Source organism: Dermochelys coriacea, chromosome 3 (genome assembly GCF_009764565.3).
Source record: "Dermochelys coriacea isolate rDerCor1 chromosome 3, rDerCor1.pri.v4, whole genome shotgun sequence".
NCBI classification, from domain to species: Eukaryota; Metazoa; Chordata; order Testudines; family Dermochelyidae; genus Dermochelys; species Dermochelys coriacea.
The window spans coordinates 22,185,319-22,205,382 of record NC_050070.1 but is presented as its reverse complement, the minus strand read 5'-3'; the positions used below and the strand labels follow the sequence as shown (position 1 = coordinate 22,205,382).

General features: G+C 42.9%; 1 protein-coding gene across 2 annotated transcripts in view; it reads right to left on the bottom strand.

Annotated features, from left to right (window-relative positions):
• WDR35 (WD repeat domain 35) overlaps nt 1-20,064 on the bottom strand; it is an 82,854-nt gene that overhangs the window by 22,330 nt on the left and 40,460 nt on the right. For both annotated transcript variants that reach the window (XM_038396836.2, XM_038396834.2), the window contains 7 exons: nt 19,628-19,772; nt 15,047-15,116; nt 12,253-12,306; nt 7,511-7,620; nt 6,028-6,238; nt 1,307-1,387; nt 1,044-1,180 (listed from right to left, as the gene is read on the bottom strand). In XM_038396836.2, coding sequence (XP_038252764.1) covers nt 1,044-1,180; nt 1,307-1,387; nt 6,028-6,238; nt 7,511-7,620; nt 12,253-12,306; nt 15,047-15,116; nt 19,628-19,772 — 808 coding nt within the window. The remainder of the gene's footprint in view (nt 1-1,043; nt 1,181-1,306; nt 1,388-6,027; nt 6,239-7,510; nt 7,621-12,252; nt 12,307-15,046; nt 15,117-19,627; nt 19,773-20,064) is intronic.

Genomic DNA, 20,064 nt, shown 5'->3' with positions numbered 1-20,064 from the left:
TGGAAATGAAAGGCCATTTTCATGGATCTGTGTGCTGAGCTCACCCCAGCCGTCCAATACAGAAACAACAGAATGAGCTGCACTGACAGTTGAGAAGCGAGTGGTGATTGCACTATGGAAGCCTGAAACGTCAAATTGTTACTGGCCAATGGGAAATCATTTTGGAGTTGGAAAATACATGGGAGGGGCCTTTGTCATGCAAGCATGCAGGGTCATTAATCGTCTTCTACTATTATGAACTGTGACTCTCGGTAATGTGTAGGACATAGTGGATGGATTTTCAGCAATGGAGCTTCGAAACTGTGGTGGGGTGAAGAGAGCATGCAGTTCCCTATTTTGGCACCAGTCCGCTCTGCCACAGAGTACAGCAACAGAAAGGGCTACTTTTTTATGGTTATGCAAGCATTGGTGGATCCCTGGGACATTTTATTGATATCAGTACAGGCTGGTCAGGGAAGGTGCACAACATTCGTATCTTTAAGAATACAGGACTGTTCAGACTGCAAGAAGGGGCATACTCTCCCAACTGGTGGTACCACTGATGATGTTGAAATGCCAATAGTGATCCTGGGGGATCCAGCCTACCCCTTGCTCCCCTGGCTCATGAAGCTCTACACCACCCACTTTGACACCACCAAAGAAAGATTCAACTACCAGCTCAGCAGGTGCAGAACAACAGTTCAGTGTGTTTTTGGTAGATTGAAAGGGAACTGGCATTGTTTACTCACAAGATTGGATCTCTTTGAGAAAAATATCCCAGTGGTTATAGTTGTCTGTGGTGTCCTGCATAATATTCATGAGTCAAAGGTGGAAAAGTTGCCACAGGGGTGGAGAGCAGAGGTGGAGCAGTTGTCTGCTGAGCTTGATCAAACAGACACAAGGGCTATTAGAAGAGCTCAATATGGAGCTATGTGGCTAAGGGAGGCCCACTATGTCTTTTTACAATAAACTAGGAGACGTGATTAAGAAGGAAAAGCAGATTGAAAGACAGGTTTGTAATCAATAGAAGCAGAAGAAGAAAGGATTTTGAAAAGGGATTTTACCAAAGTCTAGGATGTGGATTATCTTCTATGAATTGGGAAGACTCTTCAATCCCGACCTCCTCAATCAATGCTCGACTGTCTCGTAGTGATCGGATCTCAAAGTTAATTATGTAATCTTTGTTAGGATGTTCAGGATTCTAAAAGAATGAAGTAAAAGACCAAATTTTAATCAATGCCTTTACCACCCCTTAGAAACTGCTATTGGTCAAATCATGTTACACAGAAACTAAGTTTTCCTAAAACAGAAATTAAATTACACTTACTTTCAATATTTCATCCAAAAGAACAGATTTAATTTCTAAATCTTCAAAGTTGCAAATATATCCAGAAGTCTGAATGGGTTCCTTAAAATAAATATGGTTAAAAGGTAATGAACAACTTTACATAAATCTGATAAAAGTTTCATATTTGTTTGCAGTGTTGTTGTAGCTGCATTGGTCCAAGGATATTAGAGAGACAAAGTGAGTGAGATCATATCCTTTACAGGACCAACTTCTGTTAGTGAAAGTGACAAGCTTTCCAACTTATGCAGAGCTCTTCTTCAGGTCTGGGAATGTTACTCAGGCTATGTCTACTCTACTATTACAGCGGAACAGCTGCAGCACTGCAGTTGTTCTGCTGTAGCACTTCAGTGAAGACTCTTACTACAGCAACAAAACGTGTTCTTCCAACACTGTATTAAATCCACCTCCCTGAGAGGCAGTAACTAGGTTGATGGAAGAATTCTTCCATCAACCTAGTGCTGTCTACACCGTGACTTAGATTAGCTTAACTAAAAGAAAAGGAGTACTTGTGGCATCTTAGAGACTAACAAATTTATTAGAGCATAAGCTTTCGTGAGCTACAGCTCACTTCATCGGATGCATTTGGTGGAAAAAACAGAGGAGAGATTTATATACACACACACAGAGAACATGAAACAATGGGTTTATCATACACACTGTAAGGAGAGTGATCACTTAAGATAAGCCATCACCCACAGCGGGGGGGGGGGAAAGGAGGAAAACCTTCCATGGTGACAAGCAGGTAGGCTAATTCCAGCAGTTAACAAGAATATCAGAGGAACAGTGGGGGGTGGGGTGGGGGGGAGAAATACCATGGGGAAATAGTTTTACTTTGTGTAATGACTCATCCATTCCCAGTCTCTATTCAAGCCTAAGTTAATTGTATCCAGTTTGCAAATTAATTCCAATTCAGCAGTCTCTCGTTGGAGTCTGTTTTTGAAGCTTTTTTGTTGAAGTATAGCCACTCTTAGGTCTGTGATCGAGTGACCAGAGAGATTGAAGTGTTCTCCAACTGGTTTTTGAATGTTATAATTCTTGACGTCTGATTTGTGTCCATTCATTCTTTTACGTAGAGGCTGTCCAGTTTGGCCAATGTACATGGCAGAGGGGCATTGCTGGCACATGATGGCATATATCACATTGGTAGATGCGCAGGTGAACGAGCCTCTGATAGTGTGGCTGATGTGATTAGGCCCTATGATGGTATCCCCTGAATAGATATGTGGACAGAGTTGGCAACGGGCTTTGTTGCAAGGATAGGTTCCTGGGTTAGTGGTTCTGTTGTGTGGTGTGTGGTTGCTGGTGAGTATTTGCTTCAGATTGGGGGGCTGTCTGTAAGCAAGGACTGGTCTGTCTCCCAAGATCTGAGAGAGCGATGGCTCGTCCTTCAGGATAGGTTGTAGATCCTTGATGATGCGTTGGAGAGGTTTTAGTTGGGGGCTGAAGGTGATGGCTAGTGGCGTTCTGTTGTTTTCTTTGTTGGGCCTGTCCTGTAGTAGGTGACTTCTGGGTACTCTTCTGGCTCTGTCAATCTGTTTCTTCACTTCAGCAGGTGGGTATTGTAGTTGTAGGAATGCATGATAGAGATCTTGTAGGTGTTTGTCTCTGTCTGAGGGGTTGGAGCAAATGCGGTTATATCGTAGCGCTTGGCTGTAGACAATGGATCGAGTGGTATGATCTGGATGAAAGCTAGAGGCATGTAGGTAGGAATAGCGGTCAGTAGGTTTCCGATATAGGGTGGTGTTTATGTGACCATCGCTTATTAGCACCGTAGTGTCCAGGAAGTGGATCTCTTGTGTGGACTGGTCCAGGCTGAAGTTGATGATGGGATGGAAATTGTTGAAATCATGGTGGAATTCCTCAAGAGCTTCTTTTCCATGGGTCCAGATGATGAAGATGTCATCAATGTAGCGCAAGTAGAGTAGGGGCATTAGGGGACGAGAGCTGAGGAAGCGTTGTTCTAAGTCAGCCATAAAAATGTATAAAAATGTATAAAAATTCATAAAAATGAAAAAGCACAAGAACCCCCCTGCTGTGGGTGATGGCTTATCTTAAGTGATCACTCTCCTTACAGTGTGTATGATAAACCCATTGTTTCATGTTCTCTGTGTGTGTGTATATAAATCTCTCCTCTGTTTTTTCCACCAAATGCATCCGATGAAGTGAGCTGTAGCTCACGAAAGCTTATGCTCTAATAAATTTGTTAGTCTCTAAGGTGCCACAAGTACTCCTTTTCTTTTTGCGAATACAGACTAACACGGCTGCTACTCTGAAACCTGTCATTAGCTTAACTACGTTTCTCAGGGGTACGGATGTTTTGCGTCTGTCAGCGACATAGTGTAGACCAGCCCTAAGAGTCACAGCTAAATACAAGGTGGACCCAATTGTTTAACAAGTTAAGATGTTGTAAGATACTGCTCCAGGTGAAGTTAGCAGTTAACTCCTCTATAGTTATAGGACAAGAAGGGTTATTGGCCAAAAATCCAGTGTCTTTATTGAGTCCACGATTTTTAGTGTCTAAGGGCTGATCTACACAGAAAACTTACATTGGCAGAGCTACATCTCTCAGGAGTGTGAAAAATCCACACCTCTAAGAGACGTAGCTATGCTGACGTAACCACCTGGTGTGGACAGTGCTAGGTCAACAGAAGAATTCTTGTGTTGACCTAGCTACCACCTCTCAGGGAGGTGGACTTACTACAGTGATGTAAGAACCCTTTCTGTCGCTGTAGTGTCTATGCTAGAAATGCTAAAGCATCACAGCTGTAGCGCTCAAGCTGTTCTGCTATAGCATTTCTAGCGTAAAACATAGCCTAACAAGGTCTTTTGAAGGTTTCATTTGAGGATAAGGACTGAGACGTGGGCAAACATTTTTCAGAAAATCATCACTCCATAACGGACCTCTCAGTCCTCATCCTTAAAGGAAACCTGTACAACACTTTCAAAAGATGAGCCCGGCAGCTTAAATTCATAACTTTGCTACACACTAGAAATCATGGACTTGGTAAAGACACTGGACGAATGGCTCTTTACAACACTCTATAACCCACCAACCCTCCTTTGTCCTAGTGACACTCTGAGTACCTTGCCAGACTTGAAGAAGAGCTCTGTGTAAGCTCAAAAGCTTGTCTCTTTCACCAATTGAAGTTGGTCCAATAAAAGATATTACCTCATCCACCTTGGCTCTCTCATAGAATATATGTAAACAGACTTCTTCCCCAAATTAAATTTTAATGACACTTCTTATGAGAAACAGATGCACAATAGAATAACCAGTCTTACATATAGATATACAGCAATGGTCACCAACCGGTCAACCGTCATCTCTGGTGGCGCAGCGGGGCTGCCGCTAAGTCAGGCTCCCTGCCTGCCCCAGCACTACACCGCTCCTGGAAGTGGCCAGCACACCCCTGTGTCCCCAGGGGAGAGGGGGTAGGCAGGGGTCTCTGCGCGCTGCTCCTGCCTGCAAGCACTGCCCTCGCAGCTCCCATTGGCTGGGAATGGGAGCTGCGGGGGCAGTGCCTGTAGAGAGGGGCAGCACTCAGATTCGGACTCACATGCTCCCCCGTCTCCCTCAGGGGCTGCAGGGGTGTGCTGGTCCCTTCCGGGAGCAGCGTGGGACCCTGCCTTAGCCTTGCTGCGCTGCCCGAGGTAAGTGCTGCCTGGCAGGAGGCCGCAACCCAACCCCTAGCCCTGAGCTGCCTCCTAAAGCTAGCACCCCAAATCCCCTCCTGCACCCCAAGTCCCTGCCCCAGTCCTAAGCCCCCTTTCAGAGACAGCACCCCATACCCCCTCCTGCACCCCATACCTCCTCCTTCACCCCAAACCCTTGCCCTATCCTGGACCCCCTCCCAGAGCCAGCACCACGAACCGCCTCCTGCCCCCACCTTGACCCCCTCCCAGAGCCAGCACCCCATACCCCCTCCTGCACTCCAACACTCTACCCCAGCCTGGAGCCCCCTCCTGAACCCAAACTCCCTCCCAGAGCTTGCACCCCTCACCCCCTCCTGTATCCCAACCCCCTACACCAGGCTCTGCCTGGAGCCCCCTCCCACACTGCGAACCCTTTGGTGCCAACCCAGAGCCCGCACCCCCTCCCAAACCCCTGCCCAGCCTGGTGAAAGTGAGTTAGGGTGGGGGAGAGCTAGTGATGGAGAGAGGGGGGATGGAGTTAGCAGGGTGGGACTCTGGGGAAGGGGTGGGATTGCCCTTAAATTGAAAAAGTGATCTTGATAAAAAGGCTGGAGACCACTGATGTACAGACAATTAAAATCTGTATATTATTTAGGACAAACATGTTTTTCTATATCTAAATTATAACAAAAAAGTCAGATGTGGGTTTAACTCTCCATGTTGTATCATTAATTTCTAATAAAATCCTAACCATGATGATATCTAAAATAAATATCGATAAGCACTATTTTTTTAATCTCATAAAAGCAGAATATAAGTAAAATCAGATGTTCCTTTTTATTTTTCTAATATATCTAGAGTTTGGTCATTTATTTTTTGTAAGCAGCACTTGCACAATAGAGCTGGCTGGTTTCTGAGACTTCCAGATATAGGCCCTGAGATTCAGCAAGGTATTTAAGTACCTGTTTAACTTTAAGTTTGTAAGAAGTCCGACTGGTCACAGAATTCCAAACGTACAATATGGAATACACTGTAAGTGATTCATTTTCTTATGCGGATTGTTTTACCTCAGGATCCAAGTTTCTGAAAACATACATTCTTGTTTTCTCCATCATAGCAAATAAGTCTGGATTATCTTTGGCCCATTTCATATCCCAGACATCTTTGCGTTCCAACTTCAGCTGCTCGCCTACGACTTGCTGTCCTGTACTGTCTGTTACCCGTGTATCCAAGTCAAAGAAAGTTAGAACTCCAGAAAGGTCTATGATAGCAAGACGACTAACAGAAAATGGTGGGGGGGAGGTGAAATGAAACAGCTGATTAGTACTATTCAAATCTGTAAATTTACAATAATTCTGCAACAAACAGAATAAACTAGATGCTGGAGGCCTGATTCTTCTCTCTCAGTAATTTTACACCAGTGTAATTCCACTGATTTCAATGCAGCTACACCTGATTTATACCAGTGTGAGAAAAGAGTAAGGCCACAGGGTGGAAAGAATGAAACAAAGACATACACAGCTCCAAATGGCAGACATTCATCTACACATCTAGGGCTTAATCCTGCAAGGCACCGAATGCATTCAAATCCTATTCAATGTGTATGGGGGCACTCAGTACTTTACAGGAGCTCAGCAAATTGTTAAATCTGACCCTACACAGTTGACTCTGTGATTGCCATACCAGTAAGATGCATCATGTATTACACCCAAAACCAAATGTCATACATCTTACAATAAACATTAACTAGCAAATATAATGAAATATTCCATCGCAGTAAAAAAGGTTCACATCTCTCTTCATAACTGGAAATCATCAACATTTCTTAAAGTTTTTGAAAAATTTTAAAAAATTATATTTTAACTGTATTTTAAACAATTGCAGAGATTAACTGGATTATCCTTCAATATATTAGCTTGACAATCCTAAAGAATTTCCTGTATAAGAAAAAAGAGGAGGTCCCATGTGTGGTGAAGTTTCACACTAGAAGATTAAAACAACCAGTTTTGAAAAGCATAGCTTCCAATTATAACTTCTGCATCTTTAACATAAAAAGAGTAAAATGAGAAAATCACCACATATCATCTGTCAATCATGTGCAAATAATTCCTATTAATTGTAATGGGAACTATGTATGTGCATCAGTGGGAGAGGAGAGCCAATCAGGATACAAGAACACCAATGTTAATGAACAATAACATTGTTAGTGAAATAAAAACATTTGGCACCTAAATAGCATTTTTCATCCATGTATCTTCAAGTGCTGTACAAAGGGGAGTTAGAATTATTATTCCCATTTTGGAGATGGGGAGAAGGAAGTACAGAGAAATTAAGTAGTAGCACAAGGTCACATTGGAAGCCAATGAGAAGCAAGTAATAGAAGCCAGGTTTCAAATCCCAATCCAGTGTCCTACCCATTGGACTATACTGCCTCCTAGATTAAATAATATATTTTAAACCCATGAAATAAATCTCAAGTAAACCATCCCAATCAATTAGAATATTATTTTAAAATCAAGTGGCTATGTTAGAACCAGATCTATGACTTACCTGGAGTTGCAATTCAAAGACATTTGATAGGCCCGACAGTTCAGGACATACTTCTGAACTAATCCAACGTTAGGAAGACTGTATCTCTGAATGGTGCCAGATTCACGCCCCTAGAAAAAAGGAGATTTTGCATATTGAGGCAGCCTATATAATTTGCCTAATATTAAACTATTTAACTTTCTTTATAAGCTGTCATAAGACTAAGATTTGTTGGATGAAGAACAAACCAGAAGGAACACTGAGAGGGAAAAGCAGCACAACATTAAACAAAAAGACAGTTACCCTTTTTCATAACTGGTATTCTTTGAAATGTGTTGCTCAGGTCCATTACGTTCTAGGTGTGTGTGTTCGCCACATGCACCAGTGCCGGAAGTTTTCCCCTCAGTGGCATCTATAGGGAACTGGCTCTGGTGCCCTCTGGATGGCACACATATGCCACGGTATAAGGGGCACTGCCGGCTCTCCCCACCCTGAGTTCGTTCTTGCCAGGAACTGTGACAGTGGGGAAGGAGGGCAGGTCATGGAATGGACATGAGCAACACATCTCGAAGAACACCAGTTATGGAAAAGGTAACTATCTTTTCTTCTTCGAGTGCTTGCTCATGTCCATTCCATTCTAAGTGACTCCCAAGCAGTACCATGAGAGGCAGGTAGTTCATTCAGGCAGGTAGACTGTAACACAGCCCTGCCGAACCCAGCGTCATCTCTGGCCTGCTAGATGTTGGCATAATGTGCGGTAAACATGTACACCGAAGACCACGTTGCAGCCCTGCAGATGTCCTGGATAGAGACATGGGCTAGGAAGGCTACCAAGGACGCTTCGGCTCTGGTTGAGTGGGTTTTCACAATCAATGGCAGCTGGGCCTGAGTCGGCTCATAGCAGGTACAGATACAAGAGGTAATCCAGTTTGAGATCCTCTGAGAGCACACAGGAAGGTCTTTCATTCTTTCTGCTGTTGCTATCAAAAGCTGAGTCGATCTGCGGAACGGTTTGGTGTGCTCCAGATAGAAAGCCAGCACACATCAAACACCCAACACGTGTAGCCACCTCTCCTCGCTAGAGAAATGTGGCTTGGGATAGAACATGGGAGGAAAATGTCTTGGTTGACGTGGAAGAAGGACATCACCTTGGGCAGAAAGGCCAGAGGGGGCCGCAGTTGTACCTTGTTTTTGTAAAAGACAATATATGGTGGCTCCGACGTGAGGACCCTCAGTTCGGAGGCTCTCCTTGCTGAGGCAATGGCCACCAGAAAAGCCACCTTTCACGAGAGATGAGAGAGGAAGCAGAAGGCCAAATGCTCAAAGGGAGGGCCAGTGAGCCTTGAGAGGACCAGGTTGAGATCCCATTGAGGAATTGGGTCTCTGATCGGTGGGACAAGCCTTTCCAGGCCCTTCAGAAACCTGATCGTCATGTCATGTGAAAACATTGACCGACCTTGAACATGCAAGTGGAACGCCGATATGGTCTCCAAGTGGACCTTGATGGAGAAGAAAGTGAGGCCCTGATGCTTCAACTGGAGCAGGTATTCCAGGATGGATTGGAGAAACAACTGGGTTGGACAGATACCACGCTCCGCCGCCTAGCAGAAGAACTGCTTCCATTTAGCCAGGTACGGAGCTCTAGTGAGGGCTTCCTACTTTCCAAGATAATTTGCTGCACTTGACTGGAGCAGGCCCGCTCCTCTGGGTTTAGCAATGCAGCAGACAAGCTGTAAGGTGAAGCGGGGTGAGGTTCGGGTGCAGGAGCTGACCGTGATCCTGGAACAGGAGATCTGGGCAGTGACCACGGCTAGATCCATGAGTGTGCCATATCAGTGTTGGCGAGGCCACACCCGGGCGACCATGATGACATGAGCCTTGTCCCTCTTGATCTTTGACAGAACTCAATCATCCCAGAGTCGGTTACCCCAGGGATCGGTGGGAAAGCATACAGCAGATCCCCAGCCCATGACAGAAGAAACACGTCAGAAAGGGTGCTCTCACCTAGACCCTGCAGTGAGCAGAAATTAAAACATTTCTTGTTCTGTTTGGTGGCAAACAGGTCCACTCGGGGAGCTCAACACCTGTGGAAAATCATCCGGGCAACCTTGAGATGGAGCTCCCACTTGTGATGAGAGGAAAAGGACCTGCTGAGGTGGTCCACCAGCATGTTAACACTAGGGAGATGCGCTACCTCCATGTGGATTCTGTGCTGGTTACGGAAATCCCACAGATGGATGACTTCCTGACAAAGAGCCAACGATCACGCTCCCCCGTCTGTTCACATAGAACATGGAGGCCATGTTGTTTGTCAGGACTCGCACCACTTGACCTGACAACTGGGGAAGGAAGACCCTGCAAGCTAGGCGGATGGCCCTGAGCTTTTTGACGTTTATGTGCACCGCACTCTCCTGCAGGGACCAAGTTCCCTGGGTCCACATTGTCTTGCGATGTACCCACCATCCAAGGTCTGAGGCATCCAATATCAGCGAGACCTCTGGCCATTACCCCCTTTCGGTTGGACCACCACTTTAGGGAGGTGAGTACACTACACAGGATCATGACAACCTTGTGCAGGTGATCTCTGGATAGGGAGTAGGCCGTTGCCAGCCACAGCTGGAGGGGACATATTTTGAGCCTTGGGTGGTGGACCACGTAGGTGCATGCTGCCTTGTGGCCTAGAATCCTGAGACAGACTCTGGCTGTTGCGACTGGGTGCACGAAAAGGTTGGCAATTAGCTTTGACATTGAGTCGAACCTGTCCTGTGGTAGAAACGCCCTGGAGTCAGTCAGTCACAAAGATTAATTCTATCCTATGGACTGGGACTAACGTTGACTTTTGCTCATTTATCAACAGGCCCAGAACTCAGCACGAGTCTTGCAGCACTTTGACATGGCGTTGGACTTGAGATCTGGAGCGGCCCTTGACGAGCAAGTTGTCGAGGTACAGGTAGATCTGGATACCCCGACATCTGAGGTAAGCGGCCACCACCGACATGAATTTGGTGAACACCCTTGCACCGTTGCAAGGCCAAAGGGAAGCACCGTAAACTGGTAGTTAGTGGTCCCCACCAGGAAACGCAGAAAACATGTGTGCACTTGGAATATTGATATATGAAAATAGACGTCCTTCAAATTGAGGGTGGCATACTAGTCTCCCGGATCCAGGGAAAGGATGATGGAGGCCAGGGAGACTATGCAAAACTTCAATTTGTTGAGATATCTTTTGAGGTCCCGCAGGTCCAGAATGGGGTGGAGACCATCTCTGGCCTTCGGAATGAGAAAATACCGGGAATAGAACCCTTTTTCCCTTCAATGCGCAGAGACTTCCTCCACAACCCTGACTTGTAGAAGGGCCTGTACCTCTTGTCTGAGCAGCTGCTCGTGAGAAGGGTTCCTAAAGAGGGATGGGGAAGAGGGGTAGGATGGGGAAGAGGGATGGAGGGAGGGGTAGAAATAAACTGCAGGGTGTATCCCATTGCACAGTGCTGAGGAGTCACCGTAGTTATTCAGGCCCCAGCGAGCAGGAAAAAAGAACCACTTAGTTAAGCAACTATTTACACACTGTGCAGAAGAAAACCACCAGGTGATGCAACACTTGCCGAGGCAAGAAGCAGTGATTATTATGAGACAGACCTCTTGGAAAGCAATACAATACTTCATTTTCCTTTGCCAATGCTCATATACTACTTTTGTAAATAGATGATAAAAGATCTAGAGCATTATATGAATAGCTCCTTATGACAAAGGCTGATTGTCAAAAGTGAAAACTTATCCTAGCAAGAATGAGCCCATACTCAGAGGTCTTGGATCCAATACAGAGGACACTAAAAAGGTCAAATTGAGACACATTAATCCACCAAGAGATTTTTTCCAGTGTCCAGTGACACTTCAGTTTTGAAAAGTTTAAAGACAAAAATATAGTACCACATTTTCAGCCAGACTCAGCCCAGCCTTCAGTCTTGCACATACAAATGCAAAATTACAAGTTCAATATGAGATGCTACTTTCTGAAAATGTGTCCATTTGTTTTAAAAAAATTTCTAGGTGAAAACTGTCCAAAACCAAAATTTTCAAAAGATGACTTGAGCCTCTGCATTCCAGCATAGTTTATATAGAATATTGTTTTATTTACGTTATACCTTGTGAGGCTGAACAAAATGGTAAATTTGAGCTCAGAGCCTTTTAAAAAAAAAAAAAAAAAAAAAAAAAAAGCCAAAACATCACCATTTTGCCTGTCTGGCAATATATAAATACATCATAATATTTCATACACAATTCTATTGGAGCACATAGGCTCATTTGCCTTTGGCAATGAATCAACATGTTTTTTCAACTCTGTGCATACATGCTTGAAGCATAGCTGGTGGGCAGAGTGAGAAGACATCTGTTCTTTACAAGGTATAAACCACATGCATGTGAGAAAGTGTGTGTGCAATGTCCCTTCAGTTTTACTTACAATGTGTCAGTGATGTCAAATTCACTCTATGGTGAGGCCAAAAGACTTTTTATTTCTGGTTCACAAGCCAGGTTTACAAAGTTGGAGCTAAACTTTCTGTCTTTCCTCATATGCATAGCCTCGATATAAATCAATGGCACTACAGTATTCATGTGAGTAATGCAAGGAGGATTTGATCATGGGATAGTAACTCAGTTCAGAAAAAGATTCAGATGTTTGAATACTTATTCAAATCCTTGTGAAGGTTTCTTCCAACTTCATTTGTGACTGCCCAAGGTCAGCTTATTTAAACTATGCCACTTACCACAATTAGTGTCTTATCAGATGTGGATATTGCACAGATTGGATCCCTTGTTCCCTGAAAGCATATAAATGCCACCAGAACACCAGTTTTAATCACCTCAGTAAGAATTCATCGTCAAAGAACAGTAGCAGAGCAACAATACAATTAACTGCAAACTAGAAGACCAAAAGCTGGGAATGGATTTGTGTTTTTGCCACTGAGGAAAGGCAAAATGCATCAGAGATACTCCCTAAAAAGGGCTTGGTACAAATCAATAATTTAAATGTATTTGAAACGACCAGGAAAATTTTCAGTTTACCTGACTTTACTGACTTTATGAAAGACTGTTCTTACTCCAAACATCCCTTAAATAGTATAATAAAAAAATTATGAGGGAGGTTCTCCCATGTGCAGTCCTATTTGAAGGATTCATACAAAAATCTTGGTAGGAGGCAATACAGCTGGAAGTAGTATTATCTCCCTGTGATACTGACTATTTCCTGCAACATCCTGAATGAACTTTGAATTAAGTTTAACATCTTTGAAGTTCGCTGTATTAAAAATGCAAACATTTGTGCGCTATTGTGAGGCTGTATGGAACTTCTTTACAGGAAGACAAGATTAATGCAAAAGGAAAAGGAGTACTTGTAGCACCTTAGAGACTAACAAATTTATTAGAGCATAAGCTTTCGTGAGCTACAGCTCACTTCATCGGATTAATTCAAATTAATTTAAATCAGATTAATGCAAGCTCTGGAAGGAAACTCTTGACCAAAGATCCTTGAACTGTATAAAGGGTGAACTAAACATGTTATGAGCGTGCTTGTTCTAAGCTGAAGCTGCAATGAACTTTTGACCACTAAGGAAATCATACTGGGTGGGGGATGGAAGAACTGCATCCTGACAGAACCGTGTTAGGGTTGAGGTTAATTCTGGTAAGCTTATTAGTTTGCATGTTGCATTTCGTCATCCATTTCCACAGAGGGGATCCGAGATTCATGGAGGTGGAAAAGGGCATGTCCTCTAAACTCCATGGCCCCAAGTCTCTCCCACCAAAATCATACTTCCAGGAAGTTCTACAAGGTTTATTTCTCTGAAAATTTCTTTACACCTTCCCCTTCTCGAGTTTTCCCAATAGGAGGCAGTGATTTGGTCCTTTTATCCTTTGTTTTGGTCACAGAACGCCTAGTTATGAAATTAGTATGAGCTGTTGCTCTAGCTTAACAGTTAGATTGCTCTATTTTCATGCTAAACTGAGGTACAGAAAACACACTTAGTTTTAATAACAAAATGTAATGCATTACTTCAGTAGTTAGTATTTCGTTATTTCACATTACACTGTTTTGTAATATTATTTATGGTGCCCTGAAGGTGCCTTTATTTGTATTTCAGAGTGTCTCATTTACTGTTCATTCAGGACAGTAGTATTGAGCTTCACTACTTACTCCTCTGCCTGGAAGCAGAGCTTTCCATTCAATGTGCTATGGCAGAAAGGCTCTCAGTGTACCATATTCATTTAATAAATAAAACTATTTCCACAATTCAGATTCTCCAGTCTACTTTAAATTCTCATTAGAGGCTGAACTGTACGTGATATCTCTATGAAGAGAACACTCTCACCGTTTTACAATATCCAGTGATTTTGCCCTATGAGAAAACAGCAGCATTTCTGTGTTTTATTTGTAAATCAATAAATAATATTTCTCTTTTATTTAAAACACAGCTACCTTCAATTTAAAATGTTTTAAAATATGTGTTGCTTTGCTTTAGTAAGAGACAAATCTCAGCTATTTTATTTGTTCATGTCAATTCAAAATTTCATCTGTATTCTATATTTGGTCTAATAAGTAATTTTATCTGTCTTCCTTTATAACTTCTTTCCCCTGCAGTCTAAGAAGCCACAGGTGAACTGCTCTGGCAGTTGGGGCTCAACAGTAGGAAAGTGCAGCTTGCCTACTGTAAATCTACAAGAAAGCAGCTCAGAGGGGGTTACCAAGCAATCACAGGGTTCAGCTGATCTGGGAAGAAACTATCAAGCATCACTCGTAAACAGTGATGCTTATGACTCTGAACTATGGGAAATATAGTAGTAATAGTACTAATAATAGCTCCCAAATTTACTGAAGATGACACAGTCCCTGATTTGAACAGCCTACAACTGTAGTTTTAGACATAATGAAACAAGTAAGGGTAATAAAAGGTGAAAGAGGGAGAACAGGGATGAGGAAGAACACAAGCACTATGCAAAAAGAAAAGGAGTACTTGTGGCAGCTTAGAGACTAACAAATTTATTAGAGCATAAGCTTTCGTGAGCTACAGCTCACTTCATCTGAGCTGTAGCTCACGAAAGCTTATGCTCTAATAAATTTGTTAGTCTCTAAGGTGCCACAAGTACTCCTTTTCTTTTTGCGAATACAGACTAACATGGCTGCTACTCTGAAGCACTCTTCAAACATAGCAAGGTTATTCAGCGTAAGCATGTGTACATCTTGATAGCGCAGTTAAAAGAGCAGCTGGCAAATTTTTGAATTATTGATGTCTCATGGGCATCGTGTTTGTTTTATTTCTTTCTAACTCTCTAGGGCAGGGTCCATACCTTTTCTATATTCTATAAAATTCATGGTACTGTATAAACATATGATGATAATAAACAGTAGAAAGAGAGAAACAACAAATGTGCAGGAGGTGGGAATACAAGGAAGTTCAAACAAAATGGCTACACACATTTTAAAATGTATTAATCCGAACAGAGTAATGCTCACAATTATTAAATAAGCAATGACAGTATAATATACTGGTTAAAAGGGTAACTTACTTGAATGGCCTTGCTGTAATCAAGCACTCCATCTGCAGCTCCAGAAGGGATATCATCAATGTGATAAATCCTATACAAAAGAGTAGAGTTTCAAAGGAGAAGAGATCAGTTTGGGTGAAAAACAAGCATCTGCAATCTTGAAAAAAAGTGCATCAATTTGGGGAAAGATTAAAAGCAAGCCAGTTTTTAAGCTCTGGCAGTGTCCCTTTAAAAAAGACAAGGTGGGTGAGGTAATATCTTTTAGTCCCTTTAAGTCAATTCAAAGCAGAGTTATTATTATTGTTCTACATACAGTACCAAAGATTAACATGGAAATGTGGGAACAGAGGATGCTGTTGAGACAATGATAGTATCTATGTGAAAGGAGGATGGAGTGCAGTGAAGAAAAAAAAAAAATCACACCAAGGTTGGGAGGAAGAATAGTGAACCTACTGCCAATGATGGAGACAGAAGCAGGAAGGAAACATTTTGGAAGAAAGATGAGGAGTGTAGCTTTTGACATGCTGAGTTTGAGATGACGGCAGGCCAGACAGGAGTAAAGGTGAAAGATACAGTTGGAGATGTGAGTTTGTTTACAGTGAGACAGGTCAAGGAAGAGGTGATAACGATTGATAACCATTGATAGTGTGGGGGGGCACAACTGAAAGGTTCGGGAGGTGGCATGTAACTGCCTCATGCGTCACCTCTGGATCTAGAACAGAGGTTTTCAAACTGTGGGGTGTGCACCCCTGGAGGGGACACAGAGGAACATTCGAGGGGTGGGGCAAACAGCAATGCCAAGCAGCTTGGGCAGGGGGCACCAGGCTGTTGCTAATGAAAGGTAGGGCAAGCCCCGCTACAGTGAGAGGGAAGCAGTTTCCCCCGGGCAGAACCCTGCTATCGGAGTGGGAGAGCAACCTCTGCCCTGGAAACAGGCCCGAGGCGTTCACCCCGTGGTGGTCTGCAAAGCGGGCAGCAGGAAACGCTGGGACTCCAGTAGCAGTGCTTGGGGTGTGCTATAGACCGCCGGGATCTAATTTAGATATGGATAGAGCCCTTTTAAATGTTTTTAATAAAGTAAATACTAATGGAAACTGCGTGATCATGGGAGACTAACTTCCCAGATATAGACTGGAGGACCAATGCTAGTAATAATAATAATAGGGCTCAGATTTTCCTAGATTCGATAGCTGATGGATTCCTTCATCAAGTAGTTGCTGAACCGACTAGAGGAGATGCCATTTTAGATTTGATTTTGGTGAGTAGTGAGGACCTCATAGAAGAAATGGTTGTAGGGGATAATCTTGGTTCAAGTGATCATGAGCTAATTCAGTTCAAACTGAATGGAAGGATTAACAAAAATAAATCTGCAACTAGGGTTTTTGATTTCAAAAGGGCTGACTTCCAAAAATTAAGGAAATTAGGTAGGGAAGTGGATTGGACTGAAGAATTTATGGATCTAAAAGTAGAGGAGGCCTGGGATTACTTTAAATCAAAGCTGCAGAAGCTATCGGAAGCCTGTATCCCAAGAAAGGGGAAAAAATTCATAGGAAGGAGTTGTAGACCAAGCTGGATGAGCAAGCATCTTAGAGAGGTGAAGAAGCAGAAAGCTTCAGAAAGATACAGGGAGTGGAAGATGGGAGGGATCAGCAAGGAAAGCTACCTTATTGAGGTCAGAACATGTAGGGATAAAGTGAGACAGGCTAAAAGTCAAGTCGAGTTGGACCTTGCAAAGGGAATTAAAACCAATAGTAAAAGGTTCTATAGCCATATAAATAAGAAGAAAACTAAGAAAGAAGAAGTGGGGCTGCTAAACACTGAGGATGGAGTGGAGGTTAAAGATAATCTAGGCATGGCCCAATATCTAAACAAATACTTTGCCTCAGTCTTTAATAAGGCTAAAGAGGATCTTAGGGATAATGGTAGCATGACAAATGGGAATGAGGATATGGAGGTAGATATTACCATATCTGAGGTAGAAGCGAAACTCAAACAGCTTAATGGGACTAAATCGGGGGGCTCATATAATCTTCATCCAAGAATATTAAAGGAATTAGCTCCTGAAATTGCAAGCCCATTAGCAAGAATTTTTAATGAATCTGTAAACTCAGGAGTTGTACCGAATGATTGGAGAATTGCTAATATAGTTCCTATTTTTAAGAAAGGAAAAAAAAGTGATCCGGTAACTACAGGCCAGTTAGTTTGACATCTATAGTATGCAAGGTCCTGGAAAAAATTTTGAAGGAGAAATTAGTTAAGAACATTGAAGTCAATGGTAAATGGGACAAAATACAACATGGTTTTACAAAAGGCAGATCGTGCCAAACCAACCTGATCTCCTTCTTTGAGAAAGGAACAGATTTTTTAGACAAAGGAAACGCAGTGGATCTAATTTACCTAGATTTCAGTAAGGCGTTTGATACCATGCCACATGGGAAATTATTAGTTAAATTGGAAAAGATGGGGATCAATATGAACATCAAAAGGTGGATAAGGAATTGGTTAAAGGGGAGACTACAACAGGTCCTACTGAAAGGCAAACTATCAGGCTGGAGGGAGGTTACTAGTGGAGTTCCTCAGGGATCGGTTTTGGGATCAATCTTATTTAATCTTTTTATTACTGACCTCGGCACAAAAAGTGGGAGTGTGCTAATAAAGTCTGCAGATGATACAAATCTGGGAGGTACTGCCAATTCAGAGAAGGATCGGGATATTATACAGGAGGATCTGGATGACCTTCTAAACTGGAGTAATAGTAATAGGATGAAATTTAATAGTGAGAAGTGTAAGGTTATGCATTTAGGGATTAATAACAAGAATTTTAGTTATAAACTGGGGACGCCTCAATTAGAAGCAACAGAAGAGGAGAAGGACCTTGGAGTATTGGTTGATCATAGGATGACTATGAGCTGCCAATGTGATATGGCTGTGAAAAAAGCTAATGCGGTTTTGGGATGCATCAGGAGAGGTATTTCCAGTAGGAATAAGGAGGTTTTAGTACCATTATACAAGGCACTAGTGAGACCTCACCTGGAATACTGTGTGCAGTTCTGGTCTCCCATGTTTAAAAAGGATGAATTCAAACTGGATCAGGTACAGAGAAGGGCTACTAGGATGATCCGAGGAATGGAAAACTTGTCTTATGAAAGGAGACTTAAGGAGCTTGGCTTGTTTAGCCTAACTAAAAGAAGGTTGAGGGGAGATATGATTGCTCTCAATAAATAGATCAGAGGGATAAATACAGGAGAGGAAGAGGAATTATTTAAGCTCAGCACCAACGTGGACACAAGAACAAATGGTTATAAACTGGCCACCAGGAAGTTTAGACTTGAAATTAGACGAAGGATTCTAACCATCAGAGGAGTGAAGTTTTGGAATAGCCTTCCAAGGGAAGCAGTGGGGGCAAAAGATCTATCTGGCTGTAAGATTCTACTTGATAAGTTTATGGAGGAGATGGCAGGATGGGATAATGGGATTTTGGTAATTAATTGATCTTTAAATATTCAGGGTAAATAGGCCTAATCCCCTGAGATGGGATATTAGATGGGTGGGATCTGAGTTACCCAGGAAAGAATTTTCTGTAGTATCTGGCTGGTGAATCTTGCCCATATGCTCAGGGTTTAGCTGATCGCCATATTTGGGGTCGGGAAGGAATTTTCCTCCAAGGCAGATTGGAAGAGGCCCTGGAGGTTTTTCTCCTTCCTCTGTAGCATGGGGCACGGGTCACCTGAGGGAGGATTCTCTGCTCCTTGAAGTCTTTAAACCACGATTTGAGGACTTCAATAGCTCAGACATAGGGGAGGTTTTTCGTAGGAGTGGGTGGGTGAGATTTTGTGGCCTGCATTGTGCAGGAGGTTGGACTAGATGATCAGAATGGTCCCTTCTGACCTTAGTATCTATGAATCTATGAGCAGGGAAGGAGAAGCAGCCCCATGTAGCAGGTCTGGGGGAGGGGAAAAAGACTCAGCCCACATCCAGTTGCCCCACTGCTTCCTCTCTCCCCATGCTGCATAGACCCATGGTGAGTGCCGCTGCCAGGGGGAGCCGCTGCTTCCTCGCTGCTGGTCAAGGCCTTGCCCACTCTTGCTGCTCTGTGGGGCAGAGTCTGCAGTGGCCCCTCTGGATGGGTCCCCTCAGAACATTTAGCTGTTGGCAGAAAATGGGGGGGAGGGTCACATGACCCTCCCCCATGCATTGCCTCTGGGTCAGGGGTAGAGAGGTAGCTGTGGATGTTATCAACAGGGAAACAGTCATGGGATTGGATAAGCTTGCCTAGTCATAGTGTGTATAAAGAAGAAAAGAAGCCAAAGACAGCGCTCAGAGTGGGAGAGGACAAAGGAGCCACCAAAGGAGATACTGAACAGGAGGTCACAGAGGCAGGAGGAGACTGTGAAAATGCTCTAATCAAAAGTAGTTCTGTATAATGACTATTCATTTGTTTACAAACTATTCTTATTCATTTACTTAGATCGATTTATGAGTCAGCAAACCGAAGTCAAAAATGATGAGTGGAGAGAAGTGGATATTTCCAGGAAGGCTCTCTTAACAATCATGTTGTGCTAAAGCAAAAAAAAAAAAAAAGATACAAAAACTGAGACAAACCTCTCTCTGCCTTCTTTTCTAGTCCGTGCTACCTGATTAATTTCCATTGCTGTGAGCTTCTTGGCAACACGGTATTGCCATATATAAAATGCTTCTTTTGAAGCTGCTATCACATGGGTTTTGGTCATTGTAACAAATAATGGTCCTGTAATACAACCCAAACAGTAATAAAATTAGAATGGCAAATTAAAACATGGACCAAATTCATCAAATGGAAACAAGTGAAATTTTGCTCAAGTGGACAGAATTGCATCTCTAGTCCTATGGAAAAAATAGCTAAAGAATATATTTCATTCATTACCGAGTTACTTCACTATAGCTGTATATACACAGGCAAAAGAAGTGTGGTTTTTCAAGTGTGTTTTTCACGTGAGCTCAATCAAGTTAGCTTAGATCAACTGAATCTTCCCTACCACTTCTTAATACCTTGTGCACAC